The 25876-nt window shown below is 33.4% G+C and overlaps 1 protein-coding gene across 2 annotated transcripts in view; it reads left to right on the top strand.

Annotated features, from left to right (window-relative positions):
* The window catches only part of LOC119638995 (acetylcholine receptor subunit alpha-like 1), a 186702-nt gene extending 161130 nt beyond the window's left edge, over window positions 1–25572 (top strand). The window contains exons 5-11 of one of the 2 annotated variants that reach the window (XM_038036169.1): window positions 3735–3915; window positions 5565–6025; window positions 6093–6304; window positions 20312–20577; window positions 22359–22866; window positions 23018–23732; window positions 23801–25572. In XM_038036169.1, coding sequence (XP_037892097.1) covers window positions 3735–3915; window positions 5565–6025; window positions 6093–6304; window positions 20312–20577; window positions 22359–22565 — 1327 coding nt within the window. In that variant the 3' untranslated portion in view covers window positions 22566–22866; window positions 23018–23732; window positions 23801–25572. Of the gene's footprint in view, window positions 1–3734; window positions 3916–5564; window positions 6026–6092; window positions 6305–20311; window positions 20578–22358; window positions 22867–23017 lie in introns of both variants that reach the window. The other variant, XM_038036171.1, reaches the window with a different exon arrangement.
* Window positions 25573–25876: the final 304 nt, after the last annotated feature.

Genomic DNA, 25876 nt, shown 5'->3' with positions numbered 1-25876 from the left:
AGGCAATAAATGCCGTTGTTGTTGGTGCTGGTGATAGTGAAGCACCATTACCGCATGCAATAAATTTCCCATTATTTATTTCACAGAGTGCCAAAAAATATTTACATACGCTATTTACATATACATAAATATTGTAAAGGGGAAAAATAAATAAAAATATTTATAATTGTTTTGTAAAATGAGACAAATTTATGTGTGTCATGTGAAAATACTATATATAGATTGGATTGATCAGTGGTGCGATTCCCTAGAGACAATAATTCTGTACTTGGGAACCCAGGAAGCCGTAATGAAAAGTTCTCCGAAGAATTAGTCAAGCGCTTGAAACAAGCTTCTATCGATTTTTATCCGTTAAGCTATAATCGAAACTTAAAAAAGGCCGTTTTGAGAAATTAAAATAGAAAAAAAATGTAACAAAAAAATTGTTAGATATCAATACTCTCGAATATGACGACACGATTGTGGATAAATTGAACCCATGTCATGTTTCTGAACGTATGCATGAAAAAGACATTCATTTAATCCTTCACATATTCTTATAAACTTGACACCGTATCCAATCTGCAATAGCGAACATGTCAAACTACAAATTCACATGGATTGTTATGATTGGTTTGAGACATACACTGACAGAGTGCCAGACTGACTACTTATGTTTACGTTGCAACGAGATGTATTACATTCTGTTTGCTCGCCGAGAACATGAGTTGAAAAAAAAATTTTGTTTTCTTAACGCTGATACGCTTACGTTATCTTAAAATTGCGATCCGAATATTTCTTTACACCCATGACAGATGGATGAATCCATGTTTGCCATCTTCTGGGTGCCTTCTTATAACCGTGACAAACTGAAAGAGAGTTTTCCATTTTTCAGCGATGTTGTTTTTGGAGACTAATGAAAGGAGTCTAATGAAAGCTTTTTGTAAAGGCACAGGCAGATAGACGAAAAATTAAACCACTGCTACTTAATTAGTTTCTGGCGTTAAAAGTGTAAAATTTTTTTTCACGATAATTTGATGAATTATGATCGCAGCTTACCAGCGCTTATATGAGTGTGACTTTGCACTTTACCTCTCCCTGCTCATGCTATGCCTGACTTCTAATTAAATCTTACTATTCGGGCATAAAAAAAATTAATGAATTGAAATTCTCCTTTTTTTTTTTTTTAGAGTCCCTCCTTTTTTTCTTTTCCATAATGTAAATATACAACAAAACAACCAATACAGTATGAAGTAACAAAATACATCAACATTATACCTACGCGTTGTCATCGTCGTCGTCATGATGTGCTTAACCGGAAAATTCTCTTTTGTGAGTACAAATTGTTCAAGTCACCACGATGACAGCGATAACAGTCTCCGTTACAATACGCCTAACTTCTTCCTCCAGCCATTTCAGTGTAGTTGCCTTTATGCTACCAACTAGCTGTGTATGCCACAGCTAAAGATTGTACAACAACAATGACAACGATAGAAAAAAATAATATCAATGAAAGGCACTTTTATGTATACTTTACTTAATTCCAGCAATTAATTTTCATGATGATTCCACACAAAATTAAAATTCACATTCACGAATGAATGAAACAAACAAACAAAACTCAACGAGACTTTACAAAAGATATCCTGTTATGTCATACCCCATCTAAAAGTGGAGTTGATATGCGTTTAATATGCCGCTATGTAAGCGCGGCATTGGTCCACAATAACAAAATCTCATTCGCGTGTGCTTGCATAAACAAAAATGATTTTATTTATAACGAGTTTTGGTGAAAGCACGAGGCTTACTTGCGTTTTCTAATAAGCAACAAAATAAAGCAAATAATTTGAAAGCGGCAAATTGCTATTTAAAAGACAAATGCTTTTCGAATGCTAATTAACAACGAAAATATGGAAATTTTTATATTTCCCAAAGAATGCTTTAAAAAGTTACTCACAAATTCTTTGAAAGAATTTGTTTAGTGAAGATGGACTAACTATTTACTTATTATAACCAAGTCGAAATTTATAGTCGTTTTTTCAATGCAACAGCTGTTTACAAATTCACACTGACTCTTTGAATTATTCTCAATTTCAAAGAAATGCAGACTCAATTATTATCAATTGTAAACAAATTCGGACGCTTACTCTCAGATATTTGAAATTTTTTTGAACTTCGAGAGAAGATATACGTGATAAACCCACGAAGCTTACGCTGCAAAAGTTTTAAAATTTATGAGAATTTTTCTTTTGCTGTCGCTAAGCAATTTTTTATAGTTTTCTTTCGTACTGGCATCCTATAAAAATGCTATAAATTAGCTGTTATTGCAAAGCCTAAATGCACATCCAAACGGTTTTTATATTTTCATTAAAAACTGACGTTTAACCAAATCCCGTAGGTTTCCATTTACAAATCTAGCATAAAGTCATTTCGCCATAAATACTTATTTCGAGTTTAATACTGGAAAAGAGTACTTATTTCGAACCATAATTTGTGCACATGCAATAATGCATATACGGCTGTGGCCATTGTTGTATCACAATGGATTTAGTAAATATATAATGAAAAGCTTACGCCTTTTCATTTCAAAAACAATTTTTTTCCTTAAACTAATCGGCTATTTTTACATTAATTAAAGTTGAAAGGATTCCTATTTTGAAACGAAAAAAAAAAATGTATTTTCTCTCGACTTGATTTTTGGTATAATAAAAGAGTAATTTAATGATACTTTTAATGTAAGAGCAACGTTCAAAAAACTACATTTTGTAAAATATTCATTTCAGAATCTTGAAAATGCAATGATTGGGTCGTGTTTGTAGCGACGCAATGTTCTCGCGATAAACACGATAACACGTGGAAGTTTCATATGCAATCAAAACGCCAAATCGTCTCTGCTAGCAGGTAGATACGCTCGATTTTGAGGAGATGAAATTTGGAGTTTTAGCAGGATTTTATAGAAAATTACATAAAATATTCGGTCTGTGTGTCGTTTTAATTTCTCGGTCGCGCCGTTTGGGATCGCCTTTTACTCGGGAAAACTATGTTAAAGTATTTTTTTTGGAAAATGCTTTAACATGAAAATAAATAACATAATTTTGGAAATATCTCTGAAGTTAGAAATCAAGGGATAAGATGCTTGGATGGAACCTCCCAGCAGGGATTCATTTGACACAGGCAGTCTTTTCAAATTGCTTGAAGAAAAACGTCAGAATTTCAGGGACAATATTTCTTATGGGTGATAAGCTTTTTTCGCCGCGTTCTAAAATATTTATAACCTATACTAAAAAAATTGTTTTTTCATTTGAAAAAATTTACTGCGACTCTACTCTTTAAGCGGCTTTCTACTCTTATCATATCAATATAATTGCAAGCGGAAGCAAATTTGCATTCGCTTACCTCTATTTTATTTTGAAAATTAAAAACAACTTGAAAATTCCATAAAAATACCATATTATAAATTTGCATAAACGTGCACTAAATTTTTTCAATTTTTAGCAAACAATAGCTCTCAGATCGTTTTTTCTTTTTTTTTTTTTTGGTTTTCTTAAATCTGATATAAACTTATCTTTTTGTTGCATTGAACTGTGGCCGATGTGTATGCGTGATGACGCTTAGTTATGACTTATTTAATTATAAAAAAATAAGTTTTATAGAAACTAAATGTGAAAAAAATTTATATTTTAATTGTTATTAAAAAGCATTTTACCTTCTTTTGTCTCCCTCTCTCTTTATATCTTTTACTGTCCCAATTCCAGTGCTGACGGCAATTACGAAGTGACAATAATGACAAAAGCAATTTTACACCACACCGGCAAAGTGGTGTGGAAACCGCCCGCCATTTATAAATCATTTTGCGAAATTGACGTAGAATACTTTCCATTCGATGAGCAGACGTGTTTCATGAAATTCGGTTCATGGACTTATGATGGCTATATGGTAAGCAAAAAGCATTTTATTCATTTATTTATTTTGACAAAGAAATTTTTAAATTAAAAGAAAATAACTTCTTTTCAAAGTAAGTCAGACTTCTTGGATTATTTTCTAATCGAATTACTTTTGAAATTTTCATTCATTTGAGCCAATAGATGTCAGAGTACCTCATCTCATCCAAATATTTACAAAATCACGAAATGTGGTTGAGCGCAAATGTGCATAAAAGCACAAAACCTTTGCTTTTGTTTGTCCTGCTGAGTTTGTTACGCTTTAATGGGGAATATTGTAAAAAACTATTGATATGCCGTACAAATTTATTGTGGTGAGCTTTGACTACGAAGATCTATTTCCCTGTATAAGGGTTCTAATCAAAGGAAAACCTTTAAAATCCGTTGAATTAGGCCAACTTATGCAAAGTATTTAATGATGGGCGTGGCGTAACTTATTTTTTTGTTTTTCTTGGGAGCTTGAAGAAAAAGTACTTTTTGATGGGGTCAGTAAACTGTTATTTTATTTTTTTCGATTTTCTTAAGATGTCAGAGAATCAGTTTCATTATACCCCATATACCACTAGTGCAATAACGGTACATTATCTTGGTAAGGATCGACGCAACACTCAGAAGAACGTGTCCCGTCTTTTATTCTTGTACTCCACCTGTACAATTTTCGAGCCATTTTGCAACCACTTCCAACAGAAAATCTTTTTTTAATAAGTTGTTTCAGGAAAAACTGTGTTAGTGCAGAAACGGTATGGACTATTTAATGGCAGGCCGTTTCCCGCTACAGTGGTTTTATTTGTTTTATTTAATTTCTTGACTTTGCAAAACTCAAGGATCACGTCTGAAACTTGTTAAAAGTCTTAGTTGAATTATTTCTTAGTGTACCGCAAAAAAAGCCATTTTCAACGATATACAATCCACCGGTTTGCCAAACGACTGTCAAACGGAGAAATTCGCCCTTTGAGAATGTGAAGCAATTTTAATACAGGACGCATCTTACAACTAGATTCAGTCATGGACAAGAACGCTTTTGTTTGGTTTAAAGTATATATTGAATGCCGAATATCCCGAATGGTACTGTATATTTTTGATATCAAATGGAATGCAAAAGAAATAAGTGCCGACTGCGTAGCTCTCCCACACACTCACAAAAAGCATATAGCGTTTTAAAAAAACGCACAAATGAAAAAAAACTGTGGTTGCTCACCGTCTCTTTTCTTAGCACTAACTTCTTTTCTTACATAAAGGATCAAGAAGGGTTGGCAATATACGTCCATATGACAGTATGGGGCGGAGTTGCACCTTCCATTTCTTAGACGTTTCGTTTATTATTATTGTATTGGATATGTTGTTTGCATATGTGCTGCATTAAGATTTTTATATCTTAAGAAATTCTTGTACATCTGCAACATTCTAATATTTTATGCTATATCTTGTGGAAGATGTCGCTTTGTGGAAGCGGAGAAAGTAAAAGATGACTTTGATTGATTTACGTTTGCTTTTACTAAAAGTACTAAAACTAAAAGCTAAAATGAAATCACTCCTGAAAGTAGATATAAAAATCTTTGGGCATATTTTCCTTTTTATATACTCGCTGTTGCTGCGAATTCATAAAATATCTGATATAAATTTTTTTTTTAAATTACGGAATAGGTCGATTTACGACATCTGAAGCAAACACCGGATTCCGATAACATTGAGGTAGGCATCGATTTACAGGACTATTATATATCCGTTGAGTGGGATATAATGCGCGTTCCTGCTGTACGCAATGAGAAATTCTACAGTTGTTGTGAGGAACCGTATTTGGATATCGTCTTCAATCTAACGTTAAGGCGCAAAACACTATTCTATACCGTCAATCTTATAATACCTTGTGTGGGTATATCATTTCTATCCGTCTTAGTATTCTATTTACCCAGCGATTCAGGCGAAAAGATATCATTGTGTATTAGTATATTGCTATCGTTGACTGTGTTTTTTCTATTGCTTGCGGAAATTATACCGCCCACATCATTAACGGTACCTTTATTGGGTAAATATTTACTATTCACCATGATGCTGGTAACACTGTCGGTTGTAGTTACCATTGCAGTACTTAATGTTAATTTTAGGTAAGCTAAATAAATAATTAAAATATATCATCCTCTCTTCAATATTTCAAAACTGTTGATTTCATAGATCACCGGTTACACATAAAATGGCCCCTTGGGTACAGCGCATTTTTATAGACATTTTACCAAAACTATTATGTATTGAACGTCCGAAAAAGGATGAACCAGAAGAAGATCAACCACCTGAAGTGCTAACAGATGTCTTTCATTTGCCGCCAGATGTTGAGAAATTTGTTAATTATGATACGAAACGATTTAGCGGGGACTATGGCATACCAGGTAATTGCAAATTTTCGTTCAATCAAAAGGAAAAAAAATCAATTAAAAATGAAATTAAAGAAAATGCCACTAAGCGATATTTATTTTGTAGTAAGTTGGACGTCATGGTTACACTATTCATTAAAAACAATTTTTTTATCTTTTATTTATTTTTTACTAACTACTTCGTAGTTTATATTTTCCAACGAAGTGTTTAACAATGGAAGAAGAAAAGTTATGAGTATTGTAGTTTTTTATTTTGTCTGTGAAATTAGAAAATAAAATTAAAATCAACGCAACCGTAAAACATTTTGTAAAAGCTTTTTCAAAATCAACTTTCCTTCGTATAGAATTTATTTATAAAATATATAAACTTTGAGTTCACATAATGGTGCATAGTTGTATGCCGTTGTCAACATGGCAAGGAATTGTTTTCCTTGCTTTTCTTTCCCATTGGGAAAAAACATCCACTCAAGCGTATATGATTTTAAAAACTTGTTAAAGTGTAAATGAAATATTGTTCTTAAGATCCTACAGATTTATGTATATTATTTGTGCAAGATACTGTTTTGCTAGCATGTGCACCCCACACGCTTATAGCAATTGTGACAAACTCTATAGTTCCTTTACTTCGCAATTTAATCTTTTCAGGTCGAAATATTAAACGCACAATTGACAATTATAAAAACTCATCGCTGCTGCTTATATTGATTCCGTTATATTTGAATTCAGTATTTGCGAGATAGTCTGCTGAGTCCTTGCTTCAGACATTCGTTGTGGTAAAAACCACAATATATTATAGAAACTATGGTATTAAGAAAGCATAGAAAAAGGCGGCTAGATCCACACAGAATAAAAGAATAGTGGGAAAACATAGCTTAAAAATGCCTCTCGAAGAATTTATACGTAAAACGTCTACATTATATTTTTTTTAACTAAGGCATCACGATTCTGTAGTTGGAATAGTGTAAAAATTTGTAGAATTTTTTGCAAAGTTACTAAAAAATTTAATCATGAAACCTAGTCAAACTTAACCAATTTGTTTCCTAGAATATTACGATTCATTTGCCCCGATTAAATGCTCTTTGAACGCTAGAAAATTTGTTGTTTTTATCTTTTCAACGACTCTTATTTTATTTCACTGCCTATCTATACTTTTGCTACAGGCTATGTTAAGTTAGTGTGAGCGACGCAGAAGGTGTTAATATCCACCTAACTTTTATTATACCGTCTAAGCTTATCTGGCCGTCTGATCGCCTTATCGCCTGAAGTGCGTTGATGCATTTTGTTGCAGTTCGCAATTTCTGGAGATATTTTAATGAAATTTGGTTCACAGACATGCTTTGTCCCAAGGAAAAAAGTCATTGTATGGCAAAAACTTCAAATCCTCTCGGACAAATTGGCTAAGTAGTAGTAGTATTTCAGCATTCTCAATTGGTATGAAAACTTTAGACCGGCTGGAGTCGTTTTTTGAACCCACTCTCCAATACCCGTTCCTACGAAAACTGAACCTCTATGTAGTAAAAAGGTCGAATTTTCATGGTGAAATTTAGCTCATAATAGTAAATTGACGAAGAAATCTACCTTGCTAGATCTGATTAACGTAGGCCAGTTTTTACATACCACCTACCAGGCTTAATTGTTAATTTTTTTGCGATGAAAATTTTTTCATAATAGTAATTAAATATAAAGATTAAGATGACCTAATTGGAACCTATTTCCTGGCACCCCTCCATATAAGATGACACATGATTGGTAAGCCCTTCTGAAAAAGGCTTAATTTTTAATATTTTATGATGAAAATTAATTTATAGTAGCGTTTCAATAAAAAATTAACAGTAGGGAATTTCGATCACATAGATGTATTTTTTTTTTTGCATCTCAATCTATATACGTACGATCACGAAACGCAAACTCTTATATAGAGAAAATCTAACTTTCCAATATGCGTGCTTTCCTGAAAACTATAATTTTGCGTGAAAATAATTTGTACTCTTTGGTGCGTTATTACCAAAACGAACGAATAACCGTACTAGGCGAAGTGATGTAGGGTATATAACAGCGACGTTTTCTGACTACAATATTCTCATTTGTTTTATCTGTTTATTTGTTATTTTGATGAAGTGTTTCGAGTGCGTAATAAAGATTTGATAATGCTTCTCAACTTATTCACTTAAATTAATTTTAGAATTTTTACTATAATTAATTCCAAAAACGTCAAGAAATACAAAATAAGTAAAACTATTAGGAAAAAAAAAGTAATGTAAATTAAGCCCCCTTTTTGTCTAATGAAGAAGAAAGATCTAAAGTTATTATTATTATTATTATTATTTTAATTAGACAAACTGTCAGTAACAATGACGGTTTTGAGTTTGTTTTTATGGGCAAGATTGGCAGCGTGAAGGATAGCTCTGGCTTCGGTTATGAAAGTTGAAGTGCTTTCGTGAAATACGTGGTTGAGAAGAACCCGTCCTGTAGCATTCACCACCGCACAAGCAGGAGGCAAACCAGGAGATTTTGAGCCGTCTGTGTACAAAAGATTCCAACCAGTATTGTCCAATACTTGGATTTTCTCAGCTATTAGATTCCTGAAGACATAATTTGGTAAAATACGTTATTATAACCAAGTAGCCTGTCATATAACAAAACAATAGCCTTTTAACACAATACAATTTTTTCCGGTGATGTTCAACGTGTTTTCGTGTTTTAATTAGATAGATCGTCAACTACTTCAAAGCAACTGTCAACAGAAGGCTCTATATTTTCAATGTTGGCAACTTCTTGTTGTTACTTTCAAATAGAATAAGTGTAAATAAAAATTGAAAGAAAGCATCTATAGGTTCAAGAGTACCAATGCTTCATTATAGACGTCAGGGTATATCCATACGAGTTATTACGACGACGAATTGTGATTTCTTTGTTTCGTGATAACATTGTAATGAAATACAGAAGAGCACGCACAGCAGCAGTGATCACTTGCAGTCTGCTTCCATATTTTGTAATGAACTGCATTGTGCTAGTTGAACAAAAAATATTTTTATCACAATCCAGACTGTAGTAACATATTTTTTGCGACTTTTGCCATATTTCATACAACTTTGGTTGAGAGAGTCAACTGAACTGTGTGCGATGCGAATAGGTGTACAGGAAATGTCATTACGTTTGATGTTGACTAACAAATCCAGGCGGGGTTAATCACTATTGCTAACCGCTTCATGGAACGTGAACGAAGTTTGTGCCATGCGACTACAATTTCACTTACTTCGTATACGTTTCTAACTAATACAGAAATAGATGATCTGAAGAAAAAAGGAAGCGGCAATCTTAAATTCAGGCTCTTCTTGTAAGCACATCTACGAAATATAAGCTTGATAAGTCAACTTTTATTTGAAGCGAATAATTTTACGCCAATTATTATTATCTCAGATGGGCGTGGAATATTTCTTTGGCGATTTAATATGTGATCTTTTAAAAATTCTAAACTTAAAGGAAATTGCCGTAGCGCAAACAATTTTTCTAGTTGTACAGCATATGTTTCCGCAATATTTTATAGCAGACATAATTTCAGCTTAATTTAAAACAAGTAAAAACATTGTTATGGAGCATGTTCCAATATTAAATACACTAAACTAGCCAACAGTCTTTTCTATATATAATATATATTCAAAATAAGACTCTTGTACGGGAAGTGATTGAAAAGTGATCCGATCCGAACAATTTTCATCAAAATATCTCTAAAATTGTGGACAAAGAAAGAATATGGACAGATAAGCAAAGGTCGATTCAGAAAATGTTTCGGTATAACAAAACGTGGGTCGTTCCCAAGTTCTTCAGGATGGTACATAGTCCGCACAAACTTTATATACCCTTGCATAGGTTTTAGGTTTAATGATTTTGAATAACGTAAAATTGCGTAGTTGTTAGTAAGCATAACGCTAGTTTAAAATCAGAACACACTACTAAAGAAAAATGCACTCGTTCGATCAAAGGCACACGAATGCATTCAAATTACATGTCAGCCAAATGTTCAAACATGAAAAATGTCTGATAATGTGGCAAATTAGTAAACAGAAGCAGATTTTCTCTTTAAGTAATGTGGACCATTTTTTGAAAATCTTTACACATTGTTCATCTAACTAGGAGTACTACGTTGCCTACGTAATTTGCAGCCTTCTGTCCTCTCACCATCTATCCGAGATAACTACAGAAAGAAAGATAGAAAAGATAGTAAAGCGTTTAGGAAGCAACAAATGCCCACGGTTGCATTTGCAATTTGCATGAGCTTTATCCACAATCTCAGTCATGTCGCAGCAGCACAAATTACTCTAAGCCTGTTCCGCATCACGACTTGTGCGTTTGCTAAAACGGAGGAATCTAGATGTCTGCTCTTTATTGCCTGTGCAGCACTTGATGTCATACAACAATTTTCGATGGCGCATCAACATATAAATTTGCTTTCAAGCACAATACATTTTCTTATATAAAGCTTCTGTTAAAGAAGTGGATAGCGTGCAGACGTACGCTTTAGAACCCTTATATTGTTCTGTTATATCATTCAAGAAGGAGTTCAAGCACACAAATGGAAAGTCACTGGAGCCGGTTTTTTAGTATATTTGGGGCCTCCTCCTCCTGCAAAACGAATATAAAGTATAAACGAAAGCACACCACTTCGATCTCTGCTTTAATGCCTCTCATGGTGTCTGATATAAATTTGTGTTGAACCTTGAAGCCGTAACATTTCTACATTTCCAATGGCACATCGAGTTTGTGCGGATGCAAGCAACATCCAGAAGGGATGGAGATAGACTCGCTTTTTATTACACCGATCGATCGAGAATCACTTTTGGAGTCTAAACTTTTCTGTCCGTCTTGTACAGTCTATACTATTGCACAATTTTTGACATATTGTGATAAAATTTGGTACACGGACGTGTTTTGGCCCACGAGTGAATGCTGTTCAAAAAGGGGAGGATCGCTCATTCGCATATAACGCCTTATTTTGAAAAGCTATAAGAATAACTGTAGGGTGATGTGCGGTATAGACGGCGGTCTACTATTGTCTTTTTATGTGCTTATGGGATGTTTTCGATAATATATTTGATAAACGAACGTAATTCGACCTCTGAAAAAAATGGTTTGGCTGAAGATTTTTTATGATCATTGCAGATAATGCTGATGTGGGATATTTAAATAGATAGATACATAGAATTTGTAATTGCCGAGCTTGCTCGGGCATAGCATTCTGATTTGATTACTCTTGTGACTATTATTGAAATCAATAAAATTAATTTGAACATTTGCAAATTGTTGTTGTTTAAAATTTTCTTTAAATTGTAATTAAACGCACTTTCTTTTGTAGCTACTTCGTATTTGCGGATTTTCGATTCCAAAATCATTGTAGAAAAAAAATCTAAAACATTTTTTCCCTAAGTTATTACAACACTTCTTTTAAGCATTACAGTGGCAATGGCGGCTACAAATTCCAAATTAAACATAAGCCGACAAAATCTACAAAAGCTCAAAATTGTGAAAAGCATTTAAGAGGAACTGACAGGCAAATAAACATCGGAGCATTTTTTCTTAATTCTTATGCGACATTTTAAATTTTTGTCATTATCAAGTTTAAAGTTCTCAAGTGCTAATCGTGAAGCGCACTAGGACGGTGTAGGCTTGAAAAAGACATACTTCATTCCTTATAGATGTAGATTTAGTATGTACCGAAACTAATCCTTTCTGTTGTGAGGAGTTCCGAGAAACATGAACTAATAAAATTCAAACCTTGCTTTTTAAGATTAGTAAACTTTATAACCACAAACAGTTAAACCTTGCAAAAACGTGCACACCATGTCTAATGTATAAATCGAGCAAAAAACTTATTGTTCCTTTCCATCCAAATTTTCTTCACTCAATTATATCAAATGCCAAACTACTAATTTTCATCGACTTCCGCCGAGAAATATCCAAACTCATAAATTGCTTTCAAAGAACTACTTTATAAGGACATTGGTCATAAAAATTTTCTGATCAATAGCGTGCTTTCTTGGGCTAAAATATTCAATGTACAAAATTTGATCGAAAAAGCGTGAAAGTTGAACACAAGAATGCATGGATTCCAAAAATATTTCTGAATCGATCTACATAGGATTCAAGAAATATTTCTGAATCGTTCTATATAGCCGTTGCTTTTATCGTATTGGGCACACCCGCAAAAACTTAATACATCTCACTCTTTTTTTACATGGTCTTTTTTTCCAGATTTTGAAATAACACGGTTTACCAATAAGAACAAATACACTAATAATAGACTCTATGACAATAACAAAACGGGCCGTCAATAACGAACGAAATTCTTTATTTGAATCAAAATCGAGATACTGATGATAACATTTTTTATAAATATGCACGTTTATTATCAAGTAGCGGTAAATAGTTGCGAAATTGATTTTTAATTTCAATTCCAATTTAAAATTTTATATGTTAAATGTGTATATACAAAATTTTCACCATGTACTGATTTCATTTTAATTATTTTTTTTGTTATAAAAATGCTTTGTTTTAGATTTATAAATAATAAATAATGTTTTATAAATAATTCATTACTACTTTTTTTACACGGTTTTTTGGGGAAAAATATTGAGTTTTTGCATTTTACATGGGTTTTTAAGGTTATGGCGTACATCCTTAAATTTACTACATGTCGCATGTATTTTTTCCGCGATATTTTTGCACTGTTTTCTTAAACGAGTTTTGTTATTTTCTGATACATTTCTTACAGATATTGAAATGCTTCCCAATACGCAACAAAAACCGCATGGAAAATCCTCCACCTTACCTATTTCCTTAACGCTCTTGACTTAAAAGAAATTTATAAACACATAACTAATTTTAACGCGTCCTGCTTTGAGTTAAGCCTAAATATATACAAAAATATAAAACTTTACTCCGAATAGCATTACCAAATGTGGTTTTTTAGCTTACTTCTATAAACTTTTAAACATATTCCAAAAGCTCGCAGATAACTTTTGCCATAAAAAAATTTTTAGACAGCTATGACAGAGCCACTGATATATGATATTTCTAGTTATATATATGTAAGTAAAAGTTTTCATAGTCATTACATAAAAATGAAGGCATACTAATTTTGTCATATCGTTCATTATATTTATCTATATCTTTACTTATAACTGTGCATATGTTATTGTATAAAGTATTAATGTGCAAGTAGCGTATTATTAGACATTTGCCACCAAGGAATATTGCAAGATCTTTTAACCGTACAACTACCGATATTTTATATAGTCATGAAAATCATTTGCTTGAGCCGTTCATTTTAAAAGTTGCGGAATTCGATTTTTGAGAAAAATGAAGGTAATAATAATTATAAATTTATTTTTGTATTTATTTACACAATGGCAGCTGAAATAAATGAATAGCCGAATTCGATTGACTCTTAGAAGTAAATCTTATATTAATTATTATTAAAAACCAATACAAAGTATATAAGTAAAAAAAAAACAAATAATAGTAATTCATGTATAAATAAATAAGAAAGAAAAAAAAACATGTACACAACGACCACAGAGGCCCACCCACAAACAGTAAACAACACAAGTTAATTTTCGAATCATTGTGAGATGTTAAAATTGCAAGTTAGTTTAAATACGATATAGGCAAATCGCGTGTATTATTTTTGATGGACTTTAAAAAGTCCGATATTGAGATTAACTGAGAGATATCATTTAAGTTTCTGCAAACGACCCTGGCCGCAACTATATGCACCCTTAAATCGATAAACGAATCTACATTTTCCAACTTATGTGAATCAATGGAAAATTCAGTATTGAATGGTTTTCTACTTAAGAAGGAAAACTTTTTGGATTTTTTAATTTAATTTCATAAAATTTTACGAGCGCCATGTAACCACATCCTTTAAGTCAATTTGAAGCTGATACGGCTGCGATGCCAAGGAGAAGAAAAAAACTGATTAACATCCTCAGGGAGATCCGAGGAGAGATCATTCATGTATAGATTAAATAAAAAGGCCCTAAGTAATTGCTTTGACGGACTCCAGACATCACAGGAAATTCATCCGAGGTGGTGAAGTTAAACAGAATTATGGAGGATTGGTTATGAGGATAAGTGTTTATTCGTCTTGAATATCTATATAAGATAGTTAGCTAAGTCAAACGATTTACTAAATTCATTACAAAGGACTACCGTGCATAAGCCATTTGAAAACAAACGGCAAGTAAACTCTAAAAGATTCGTAACTGTGGAGCTTCTTCTCAGAAAGGAATGCTGAAATGGAGAAATGCAGGATTTGATAGCGAAGCTATTTGCTAAGTAACAATTCATTCAAACAATTTAGGTAAACCACTCAACTTGGCAATGCCTCAGTTCTAATTCTCAACGTGATGTCTGTTTCCACATTTGTGAAGGGGAATAAGGAAGCTAGACTTCCAACACAAAGGCGAAAGAGCTGATTCCAAACACTGATTAAAATAATAATAATAGATTGAAATAATACCACATAGCTCGCCAGAGAATGATTTGAGTATGCATGATGAAATGCCATGAGATCAAGTCGCACAACTATATACCCAACTATCACTTTATGTGCAGTTTTACACTTTTCGGCATTTGGGGAAATATAGAAGAAAGTTACGTATAACTGTTTACTGACAATTTTCACCAGAACGGCAATAAATTCAACATCAGGAGGAGTAGGAAATTCAAATGAATGCAGACATGGCACTTAGAACACCACCGCCTAAGTGATTCAATCGATTCTTTCTGAACACCTGGAAAGAATTGCGCAAAAGTTCCGACGAATGTGAATCAGGCGTTCACCAGATTTCAATGAAAGCTTCCAGGAACACTCAACGTTCACCGAATATTTAATTTTTTGAGCGAAGAAGAACTATTACGGGGACAATCCCGAGAAAAGAATTCCTTTATTAAGGATCCAACTGAACACAATTGTTTATTTAAAGAGATTTCCATGTAAAAGCTTATAAACCCCAATGTCCCTCTTCCTACAGCCAGGATATGACCAACGTAATCCTTTCGAAGGACCTAGGACTACGTCTGCAGCGCGACCAGTAATGCCTGCACACTTCGCATGACAATAACGGTCGCAAAGCCAACAGGTAATCAATCGATCAGAATCGGGGCCTTTATTGGTTCGGCATGATGTAAGCAAACACTCCATGTTAGAAAGCAACGGAAAAAAATTTGGTTTGTGAAGAAAGAAAAAAACAAAAAACTTTTTCTCGTATTCAAGAATGATCTCTTGAAAAACGAAGTAAACGAAGGCAAACAATGTAAAGGCCGCAAATCAAGGCAGACATTTGAAAACAACAATATGCAAAAAACAAGGAAGACACTTTTTGACGAGAGCACCAAGTGCTGATCGCCAAAATTAAAATGCTATCAACACAAAAAGTTGAATATATTTCAAAACATTCAAACACTTTTATAATTAATTAGGCTTTAAAACCGTATAAAGCAATAGAATAAAAAAAGAATTACAAAATTTCTATGTGCAAAATAAAATATACGACCAAAACACGCGCGTAGAGTTGCCAAAACTAAATATGACGTTGTCTTTTTTTAAAAATTTATAGGCAAGACAAATCAGATTCTAATAATTTTTCTATTATGATTGTGGTTCTGTTGTGATTACTATTTGCAACCATGTTAACGCTGTAAGTGAAGTAAGTCATCTAAAATTCGCTTGATAAATACCGAACTCTGCAGAAAAGCAGAATTTTGGGGCGGTAAATAATCTGCAAAAATATTTTTATTTATGAAAAATCGCTACCTTATCCTAACCTACAACTATCAGCTGCATATCGCAAGCAGAATATTCAGGTATTGTATCAAAGCCCTCATAGTTCTCACAATGAGTTAATATGTGTATTTAGGATGAAAGTAAAGCATACAGAGGATCAGAACAAGTATCACCTTATAGCTGCATATCGCAAGCAGAATATTCATGTATTGTATATTCAGGGTGAAAGTAAAGCATCCAGATGATCAGAACAAGTATCATCTTATAACGACATGTGCATTAACCGCAATGGAAAGTATAAGGTAGCCCTAATATGAATGAAAAGTGGCCAGTGACAATTATATAGACATCATTGGCCACAAATTTTTATTGTCAGTATAATGGTCCATCCACTAGACTACTCAACGGACTTGTTAATTATAGAATTTCAAGTTTATTTTTGTTTAAATGTTATTGATATTTCTTGAATGTCATTTGTTTGTTTCAAAAAGGAAAACTTACTACATTGACGATCCTGCTAAAATAAAATTAAACGAACGAAGACAACGGCAGCATAGTACGACATGAGAAGAAATAAAAGCGCCTGATAGTAAAACCCCGAGAAGAACCTTCAAAAAACATCATCAACCGAGCTTTATTGGAAAGCGCTAGAAGACGGGCGAAGGTGATATCGTTCCTACTAAAATAGTGATTTATACCAAATGATCGGCACGAAAAAGACTATAAAAAAAAAAAAATGTTCTAACAAAGTACTACTCGCTCATATAAAAAGCGACGCAAAACTTTCTGTAACAACAGAAGCTTCCGCTTTCACTATAGGCGGCGTTTTGCAAGAACACCTTAGTAACAGAGTAGAGTCACTAGCATTCTTTTGAAGAAAATTGAGCCCAACCGAAAGAAAATAACAGCGCCTCTAATCGGGAATTATTAGCAGTTTACTCTAACGTAAAACACTTTAGACATTTCCTTGATGGTACCGAATTCACGATCCTCACTAACCATAAACCATTTCCCCCTCCTCTCCATTAAAAAACAGAACGAACTCCTAGCCAAGCTAGTCACAACTCTAATCGGACATTAAATATATTAAAGGAGATACAATTATAGTAGCCGATACCCTTTCTTGGGCTTTCGAAACAAATTCTTTAAAGACAATACATCTCAATCTTAAACTCCTCATGAAAGAACAAAAAGAAGACACGGAAATTGAAATGCTTTGAAAGCCTGATCTACCTTGAATTATTCAAAATCCTGTTTCTCGATTTGTGAGAAAATAGCGCCTGATTCCAGACCTTATATTCCTACCACAAAAATTAGTCTTCGAAAAACTGCAGGGTATTTCTCACCCTGGTGTCACAGCAACCAGAAAATTAGTTGTCAAGAGGTATTTTTGTCGAAACAAAACGCGTTGGCCTGGAGTATTTCCACTCAAAGGCATTTCGCCTTCCCTTACAAAATTTTAACTTGAGCTTACAACCCGCAACCTAATGGAATGGTTGAAAGGATTTAAAGGCAACTTAAAGTAGCATTAAGAGATTAAGAGATAAAACCAGGGATTCCTGTGATCAACTACCTTCAGTACTACCTAGTTTGGGTTCCATATACAATTAAGGCAATGCAAGCGAATTGTGCAGAATTTCCGAGATGTTGTTTCTTCTAGCAAGCAATAACGATTTTACCAATGTCTTGAGCACATTTAAAAAAAAATTAAAAATGTCGACTGCAACTTGTCTCACCGTCACCGCTGCAAATATTTATTTGTCCTGAAAATAAACAAACATGCTCTCCATTAAGGCAATTCCTATACAAAGTCAAACCTGCTATTCTTGAAAAAGAAACATTCCCCAACATACTCCCACTTCAAACGTGTTACATGTAATTTATTATAATGTTAAACTTTGTAGAGCGGCAATGTGGTAGTGGTACATCCACTAGACCACTCAACTGACTTCGTAAATACAGAATTTCGTTAAGAATGTTTTTGTTTTAACATTATTGATTTTTCTCGAAAGTCATTTTTGGAATTTTGATCTTTTTATTCATAAAAAAAACTTTTAATAGAAATAAAATATTTATTTAAAAAAAAAATATTTTACAACTACGTTACGTTATTGCTACAGTCAGGGAATTCATTCTTAGCAAACGACCGTAATTTTGGAGTGAGAGAAACGGCAAGTCCGTAAAACCATTTCATTCACCCCACAATTACGATTGTATAATTAATTAGTTTTGAAAGTCCGTTTGGATATAAAAAAACTTTATCCATAAGCCTACATTATATAATACCAGAGAAAACAAGAAATGTGTCTATCATATTTTTAAATTTATTGAAATACAACCCTTTAATATCTCCCGATAGACATATGTGGACTTGCCTTACATTCAAAATGAAGGAGTTGTTTGATAAATTGAATCTACGTAAAAACTTGTAATCGGTTGCTTTCACCTTGCAGCGCAGGTAAAGTCGCCCCCATCGGGAACCGTTACAGAAAAAAAACAAATACGAATTCAAAGCAAATTACGGCAGTTTTTCTATTAAGATATTCGGTCCCGCTAGGTGGCTCTTGATCACCCCCGGTGTTTTCCTACGTTTGCCTCTTCCTCACTTTGCTAAAGTGGTTGACGGTGGAAACGGAAACGCTAAAAGACCCAATCCTTCAGGATAAGTACGTGAAATCTAGTACCAATGCAATAATTACTCACCACGTACTCGTTGTGGGAATACAAACAAATGTAAATACTTAAAACCCGAAGAGGGACAGTTATATAACTTTATATGACTTTAGTTCTAGAAATAATAGAAAGTGGATTTGTAGTTACAAGAATGAAAAGAAATAAACATATTGTTATGAAATTCGCTTTTGTGAGATACAGTCCATATCACTAGATCGTGGATATATTGATCAAGAGAAATGCACTTCAAAGTTCTTTTATTTTACTACTTTGTCTTTCACAACAGTAGGAATTACAATTTATTTTGGCCGTACTCTCAACTTCTACGTTCTTGCCAGACTAACTCTATTTTTCACAAATATTCGATTTATATACAATTTTACAAGAATGTTACTATGCCTAAATTTATGGTTATGGTCTAATCCCAGCCTGGTTTTTCCTCTAATCGTTTCATCGGCCTGCACCTGCATGACGAGCCTGCGAATATGCACTTAGCTTTTACCTCTTAGCTTTTCCACTAATCGTTTTCATTGGCCTGCAGCTGCATGAGGCGCCTGCGAATGCTCATTTGGTTTTCCCTTCTTTAGGGAATTTATTCTTACGAAAATTACTTAGCTGACATTTAACTGAATTTGGGATTTTCGTAACAATATAATACATAGATGATATGCAAATAGTTGACTTTTGGTATTCGAGATTAGTTGCCAGTTTAAAGCAAACCTACCATGTAGTCCATGCAGAAATGAATTGAACATTTGTAAAGCGTCCAATGAAGTTTTAATAGTAATAATTTTCGGTGATTTAAGCGTTAAGTAAAACTGTAGAATGGAAATAAACACGGCTGGTAAGAGAATTAACTAAGATCTCAGAACAAAATCTGGCATTGTGTCGACAGATTGATAAGGGGACGAATTGCCCGAATCACGACGATTGAATCGACACCTTCAAGCTAAGAGATGGATAAAGCGCGTTTGTGCGCCGAGTAAAATGTAGTGCTGTGAGCTTATAAACCTCTAATGGCTGCAGATAAGATCTGTTTACTTTGTAAATAACTTTTCGTAACTAACTTTCGTAAATAACTTTTATTACGAAAAATTAATAAATAAAGTTCTGTACTATCTACGATCCAATGGTACAAACCTAATTTAAGGAATTTTAAGGATTATATATAAACGCGTCACTAAATTTGAAATTTTACACAACAAATTTTTTTGTTTAATTAAGAAACTTAGGATACGCCAGGACATCGTAAAAGGTATATCTAAAGAGAGTTTTGACATTTTCATCAAAACTCCGAGAATGCATTCAACAGCTGATAATTTTGAAAACGCGATGAGCGTTGAGAATATTTTAATAAATAATGAAGAAATTTTTAACATTTATTAGTCTCATATGGGTTAGTTAAAAGAGGCGGTCAATATACAAGAATCACTGAGTGGTATTTTTCTTTCTTTATTCTTTCTTTCTTTATTTATTTATATTTTCGAAGATTTAGATAAGTTTTAAAAATAATAGTCGCATTATTTCCCTTTCTATTTAATTTTCGGCCATTTTTGATGAAGCACTGCCTGCTGAACGTTTCGATTTTGCTGCAGCAGGTGGCATAGCCCCCTGTTTTGGTGATCCGCCCCTGCCCTCTGCACTACCACTACCAGGCGCCGATGATGATCTCTTTAGTCCGGCTGGTAATGGCGATCTAAGTCCTGGCTGCTGTCCAGCCGACATGAGTCCGACATTCGAAAAGCCCTATATGCGTGAAATGGAAAAAACTATCGAAGGTTCACGTTTTATCGCGCAACATGTAAAAAATAAAGACAAATTTGAAAGCGTAAGTAGAACTCAATAACGTCAAGTTAATTAATTTATTTATTATATATATTATTATCAACTATCTGGTTAAAACTTGACAGACTGTTTCATAATTGATAACTGCAAGTCAAGTTTCAAAACTCACAAGCCCGTCTGCTGTAAAAGATTTAGAAAACGGATTGAAAGTATTTTTCTTAACACCTAATAACGATATTTCGCGGCACCTCATTAAGTACTACTAGATATTGACATGAAACTTAACATAGGTAGACGTCAGCTAATCTTTTTCCAACATACGAATAAAAAAAGCTACTAATTAACTATACCTTCGACCCTCCCAAGGAGCGGTTAATGTACAAAACTTAAAAAAACGGCACAGCTTTTCTTGCAATCCTCAGAAGCATAAGTACGGCGTATCGCTTGTTTTATCGTTGATAAAATATTGTGTCTTGTTTCATACAAACTTTCAATGCGATAAAAGAAACGACGGTGTATTGATACCGTGCTCAGTCAGAAGAAGGAGTGCATTTGATTTTAAAAAAGCTTTGAGAGTTTCGTTGGGGAATTATGGTGTAAGGCACTCTGTTTGCAGTTTCTCATTCATCAGTAAGGCGCAGTGATAAATATACTATGATCTGCTAAAATTACTCCCATCGAAACGTATGACTTCGTAATAAATATTTGAAATTGTTGAAGGGCATTTAAGCAATTATATATCGGCTTAAGGCGCTGGGTATCCAAGATTCGCCATAGGCGGATATAAATTTGCTCTTGATTTATGTTCTTTTAATATCGCTATAACCAAATATAGTTGAAGATTTTTCTTCTTTTTCTACTACCTCGTCTATAGAATTATTATCGATTTTATTAAAAGCTTAACTATTCTTAAATTTCAATGCATTGTGTTTTGCTAACAGCATTACTAATACGAACAGCAATGCTGCATTTACTTTTCAAGTACATAGACAGCCAATCAAGCAAACAGTTATCAATCTAAGCAAACGTTAACCTTCGACAAAGCAAAGACGGTTAAATGCTTTTAGATTTCAGTGAATTTTTTAGTATATCCTTTTTTTTACTTCTAAATTTCTGTGGATTTATGTGATTTGCTCTCTAATCAGAGAAAATGGAATAAGTGAAAAAGATCGAATGTTTTATTGAAGCATGAAATCAAAGTGCTTTCAAAACACTGGCAACGGCACTGGCATTGTCAGCAACTATACGTATAAAACTGGATGCTGCACTGACTAAATAGTGCTCATCATTACCTAAAGCAAGCTTAAGCATGCATATGAAAACTAAGTGATGTTTTTTTTTTTGATTTTGTTTTTATAACATCATCATTCTCCGCAATGTCATCATCAACGTTGTTAACAAAATAGTCAATATTTCATATTTTGAATATGTGTGTCAATCTTGGTATATATACGTCCCTGACGTTTGCGGTAAATCCTGTTTTAAATCAAATTTTCAATTCTTTTTATAAATGTAGAACGTACTGCCTACGGCATTTTAGCATTTACAGGCACATATGCATATGTGCGCATACACAGACCCGATAATTTAAACTAGACGATGATAATAATGTTTTCGTATGGGTTGGGGTTTATTTAACCAATTAATTTCAACGTTGTTTACCCGCTTTGTAAAATTTTTTTATTTTTATTATTATCATCAAAGTAACAAAAATTAATTAACTTTCTTTATCTTTTCTCCTCTGGTTTGCATTCTCTCTCCCTCTCTCTCTATCTCTCTCCGTCTCTCTCCCTCTCATTATCTTTCTCTTTTTTTTAAAATTAGGTTGAAGAAGATTGGAAATATGTAGCGATGGTGTTAGATCGATTGTTCCTGTGGATATTCGCTATTGCGTGCGTGGTAGGCACAGCGTTAATTATATTACAGGCACCCAGCCTGTACGATAAGTCGGAGCCGATCGATATTTTATATTCAAAAATTGCCAAAAAGAAATTCGAATTGTTGAAAATGGGCAGCGAAAATAGTTTATAGCGACCAGTTGGGTTCGCAGCGGGCTGGTGGAATATTATCACCAGCTCGATGCGAACCCTGTTCGCCGCACGCGATGATGATCGTGGATAATACAACGATTTCATTGTGGAGGTGGACGCCCCATCATCAGATAATGGTAATAATACGCTGAAATTGGATTTAGGAGAGCAAGTGATCAAAATTGAGTTTGCTATTGAGAGGCGAAATTGAAACGGAAGAAAAGAAGAACAAAAGAAAAACTAACGAAATGCGAGCGTGACATGAACCGTAGCACGTGAAAGGTTGCTATCCATCCAAACAGGTAAAACCTACAGACAAAATTCCAAAGTCACAAAAGGCGCCAAACATGCATCTCTTTTATTATTAACATTTCTTGTCTCTCTCCCCCTTTCTCTCTCTCTCTCTCTCTTTCTCCATCTATTTTTTTTCTTTAACTTTCTTTCTTCTAAAAGTGTTTTTAGAATAATTTCTCAAATTGAACGAAAACTAACGAGAATTGAATTAGAACAAAAAAAAAAAAAAACAGTCACGGCAACCACAAAAGCAAAACAAAAATTACAAATTTTCTACTGGATCATATATTAGAGCAAATAGCCAGTAAGTCACTATATTGCAAGAAAAAAAGAATTAAAAAAGAGATCAAAGCAAAATACAACAACCAATCAGTGGTGTTACACTCGCATTAAAATTTAATGAAAACAAAAAATAAGTAAAAATGTAGACAAAATTTAAGAAATGAAAAGAAAATTATAAATATTTAAGCACACTTACACAAACACAAGCAAAATTTCTCAATGAAATTGAAAAGATTTTGTGAAAAAAAAATATCATAAAAACTTGTATAATTTTCTCACTTAAATGATAACAAAAAACTTAAACAAAACAAAATCGAAGCAAGTTCCTTTGAAGCGTTACAAAAAGTAAGATAAAAAAACAACAACAACAACATCAGTGGTTTATAAAAAGAAAAGGGTTAATAGAATTTAAAGCACAACAACAACAACAACAAAAGCACATCAACGAATCTTTTAGTTAAATAACAAGAAATTACCGTGAACTCTGTGAGAGTCTTGCCTTGAAACTGGCTTATCCACTTAAAGTTAAACAAACAATTGAATTAAATCAATCGAAGAAGCCAAGCGGTTGTTGCGAATAACAATAACAATGGTGATTTATTTAATTAATTTTTTTTCATACATACATGTTTTAAACTTTAAATTATTATTTACAATCAGCTAAACTTTAGAAGCCAAAGCCAAAGGTTTCGATGTGTAACTATATCGTTTTCATCAGCAAGGCCTTACTTCATGCATCTTTTCATCACCGACGGAATCATTCCACTTGCCAAAGCCAAATAGATTGCTCAAAAACTGTACTTATTCTTAATCGGCCTACATTTCCCACAACCAATTCTGCTATGTCTGTCTACTAAAAAAAACATCTACAGTCCTAAAGTGCATAGTAAGTCTCAGTTGACGATCTTAATAATCGCGCAAGCACGTTTATTATTCCGCAAGAGAAACCAAACTTTTATGATATAGCTAGCATGGTGACTATGGTAATTAAAGTGAGTTGGTTTTGTCACGCCCCAATCGCTCTCTGTCTTGGATAAGTTGCCGACAATACTTATGTCTGAACGTTTTCAGCAGTAGTCGAATCGGATCGATAGACTCTGTAAACTAGCCTTAGCGTCCCAGAAAAAGATCAATTTTTATTAGCTAATGTTGTCCGCAAGTAAGTAGCAATTTAAATATCAAAGGTTATTACAACAATTCGAATGAATTCTAACTCGAGAATTAGATTCTGAAGAGAAATACTCCTCAACTTACATTTTGGCTTTACACAGAAACATTGTCCAGACTCTTTAAGGGGTTGGTCTGAGTTTTTACACATTGTCCTCTTTTTATTCCTTTAGATTCCATTTTATGTTATTACTGGAAGAGATAACTAGGTGAAAACGTGGGACGGAAGATTTAAAATAAAAAATAAACCCAGTTTTCGTCGCAGTAAGGAGAAACGATGCACGTGCTTATAAATGTCCTTTTGTCGAAACATTCTGGTCAGAGCGATTTCTTTAGCGAATGTGATAACGGTGAACTTGTTCACTTATATAATACCCCGTGAAAGAAATGCTGTAACCAACATTCCCTTCCAGGCTTAGTATATGTCTGGAAAGTTAAATTTTCATTTCCAGCGATATAATCTTTTAAATTAGCATGAAAATGTGCGTGTCCATATATTCAAATCGCTATTTCCGCGATATAAGATATGACTTTGTCCTAAATATTATATTTTCTTATCAGCCTTGGTAAGTTATGTCTGAAAATCAATTCAATCGCCTAATATGATCATTGCAATTGCAAGAAAACTGGACGGAAACTTTTCGTTTTTTGCAACGGGTTTGACATGTACGATACGGGAGAGGATAAACTTAGTTGTGACATTGCATTCATATATACCATGGGTAAATTAGCGGTGCACACTAAAAGATTTGATATAAACTGAGCATAACTTTTTACTTTTAATAGTGGAAAAAGTAGTTGCTCGAGAAGAGGAATGGGGCGTAACGTAAAAAAAGATACTCAACTTAATTTATATGAACAATGCTTACGGATTAAAGGCCAACTTGTAATGTATTGGTGTAGGAGAATATGTACGTCATTTGAGTGTTTGGTACCAAACGTTGGCTACTAATCTAAAACATAGGACATATATAAGCGTACGTTTTTTGACGAGATTATGAAAGTGACGTGCAAGATATCACAGGTAGCAGGCACTGATTAGGAAGTGGTGGATATCCAAGACTTCCTCGAACGCGATTACAGCTTTCTCATTTCAATTTTTTTTTTTTTTGTCTTAAACTAATAAATGCACGTTTGATTGCAATATCTTTTCTATGGAAGGAAAAAGAGTAAATACAAGAGAGTGGTTGAGAGCTCAAGAATGGTGTAAGTATGTATAGTTTGTGAAAATCAATCAACAAATATTAATAGTTTGATTAAAAATATAAAAAATAAACAAAAAAATGTTGCATCATTGCGAGCAACACTTAAAGCGTAAATTCTGAAATTACTAGATAAGTTAAAATGAAAAACCAAAAGACAAAAAAACGTTTTAGGTTAATAATTAAGAAATTTAAAAAAAAAAGCCTAAAAACTATAACAATAACAAAACGCAAAACTTATAAAAAAATTTTAAAATATTTTTTTATTCAATTAAAGTTGTAACTCTCCTCCCAAAGAGTATCCATTTTTCTGCAAATAATAAATTGCTGTTGCAGTCATTCAATTCGAAAACATTTTTACTGTTTT

This window comes from Glossina fuscipes, unplaced genomic scaffold (assembly GCF_014805625.2).
Source record: "Glossina fuscipes isolate IAEA_lab_2018 unplaced genomic scaffold, Yale_Gfus_2 111, whole genome shotgun sequence".
NCBI classification, from domain to species: domain Eukaryota; kingdom Metazoa; phylum Arthropoda; class Insecta; order Diptera; family Glossinidae; genus Glossina; species Glossina fuscipes.
This window is presented reverse-complemented; position numbering and strand designations above follow the sequence as displayed.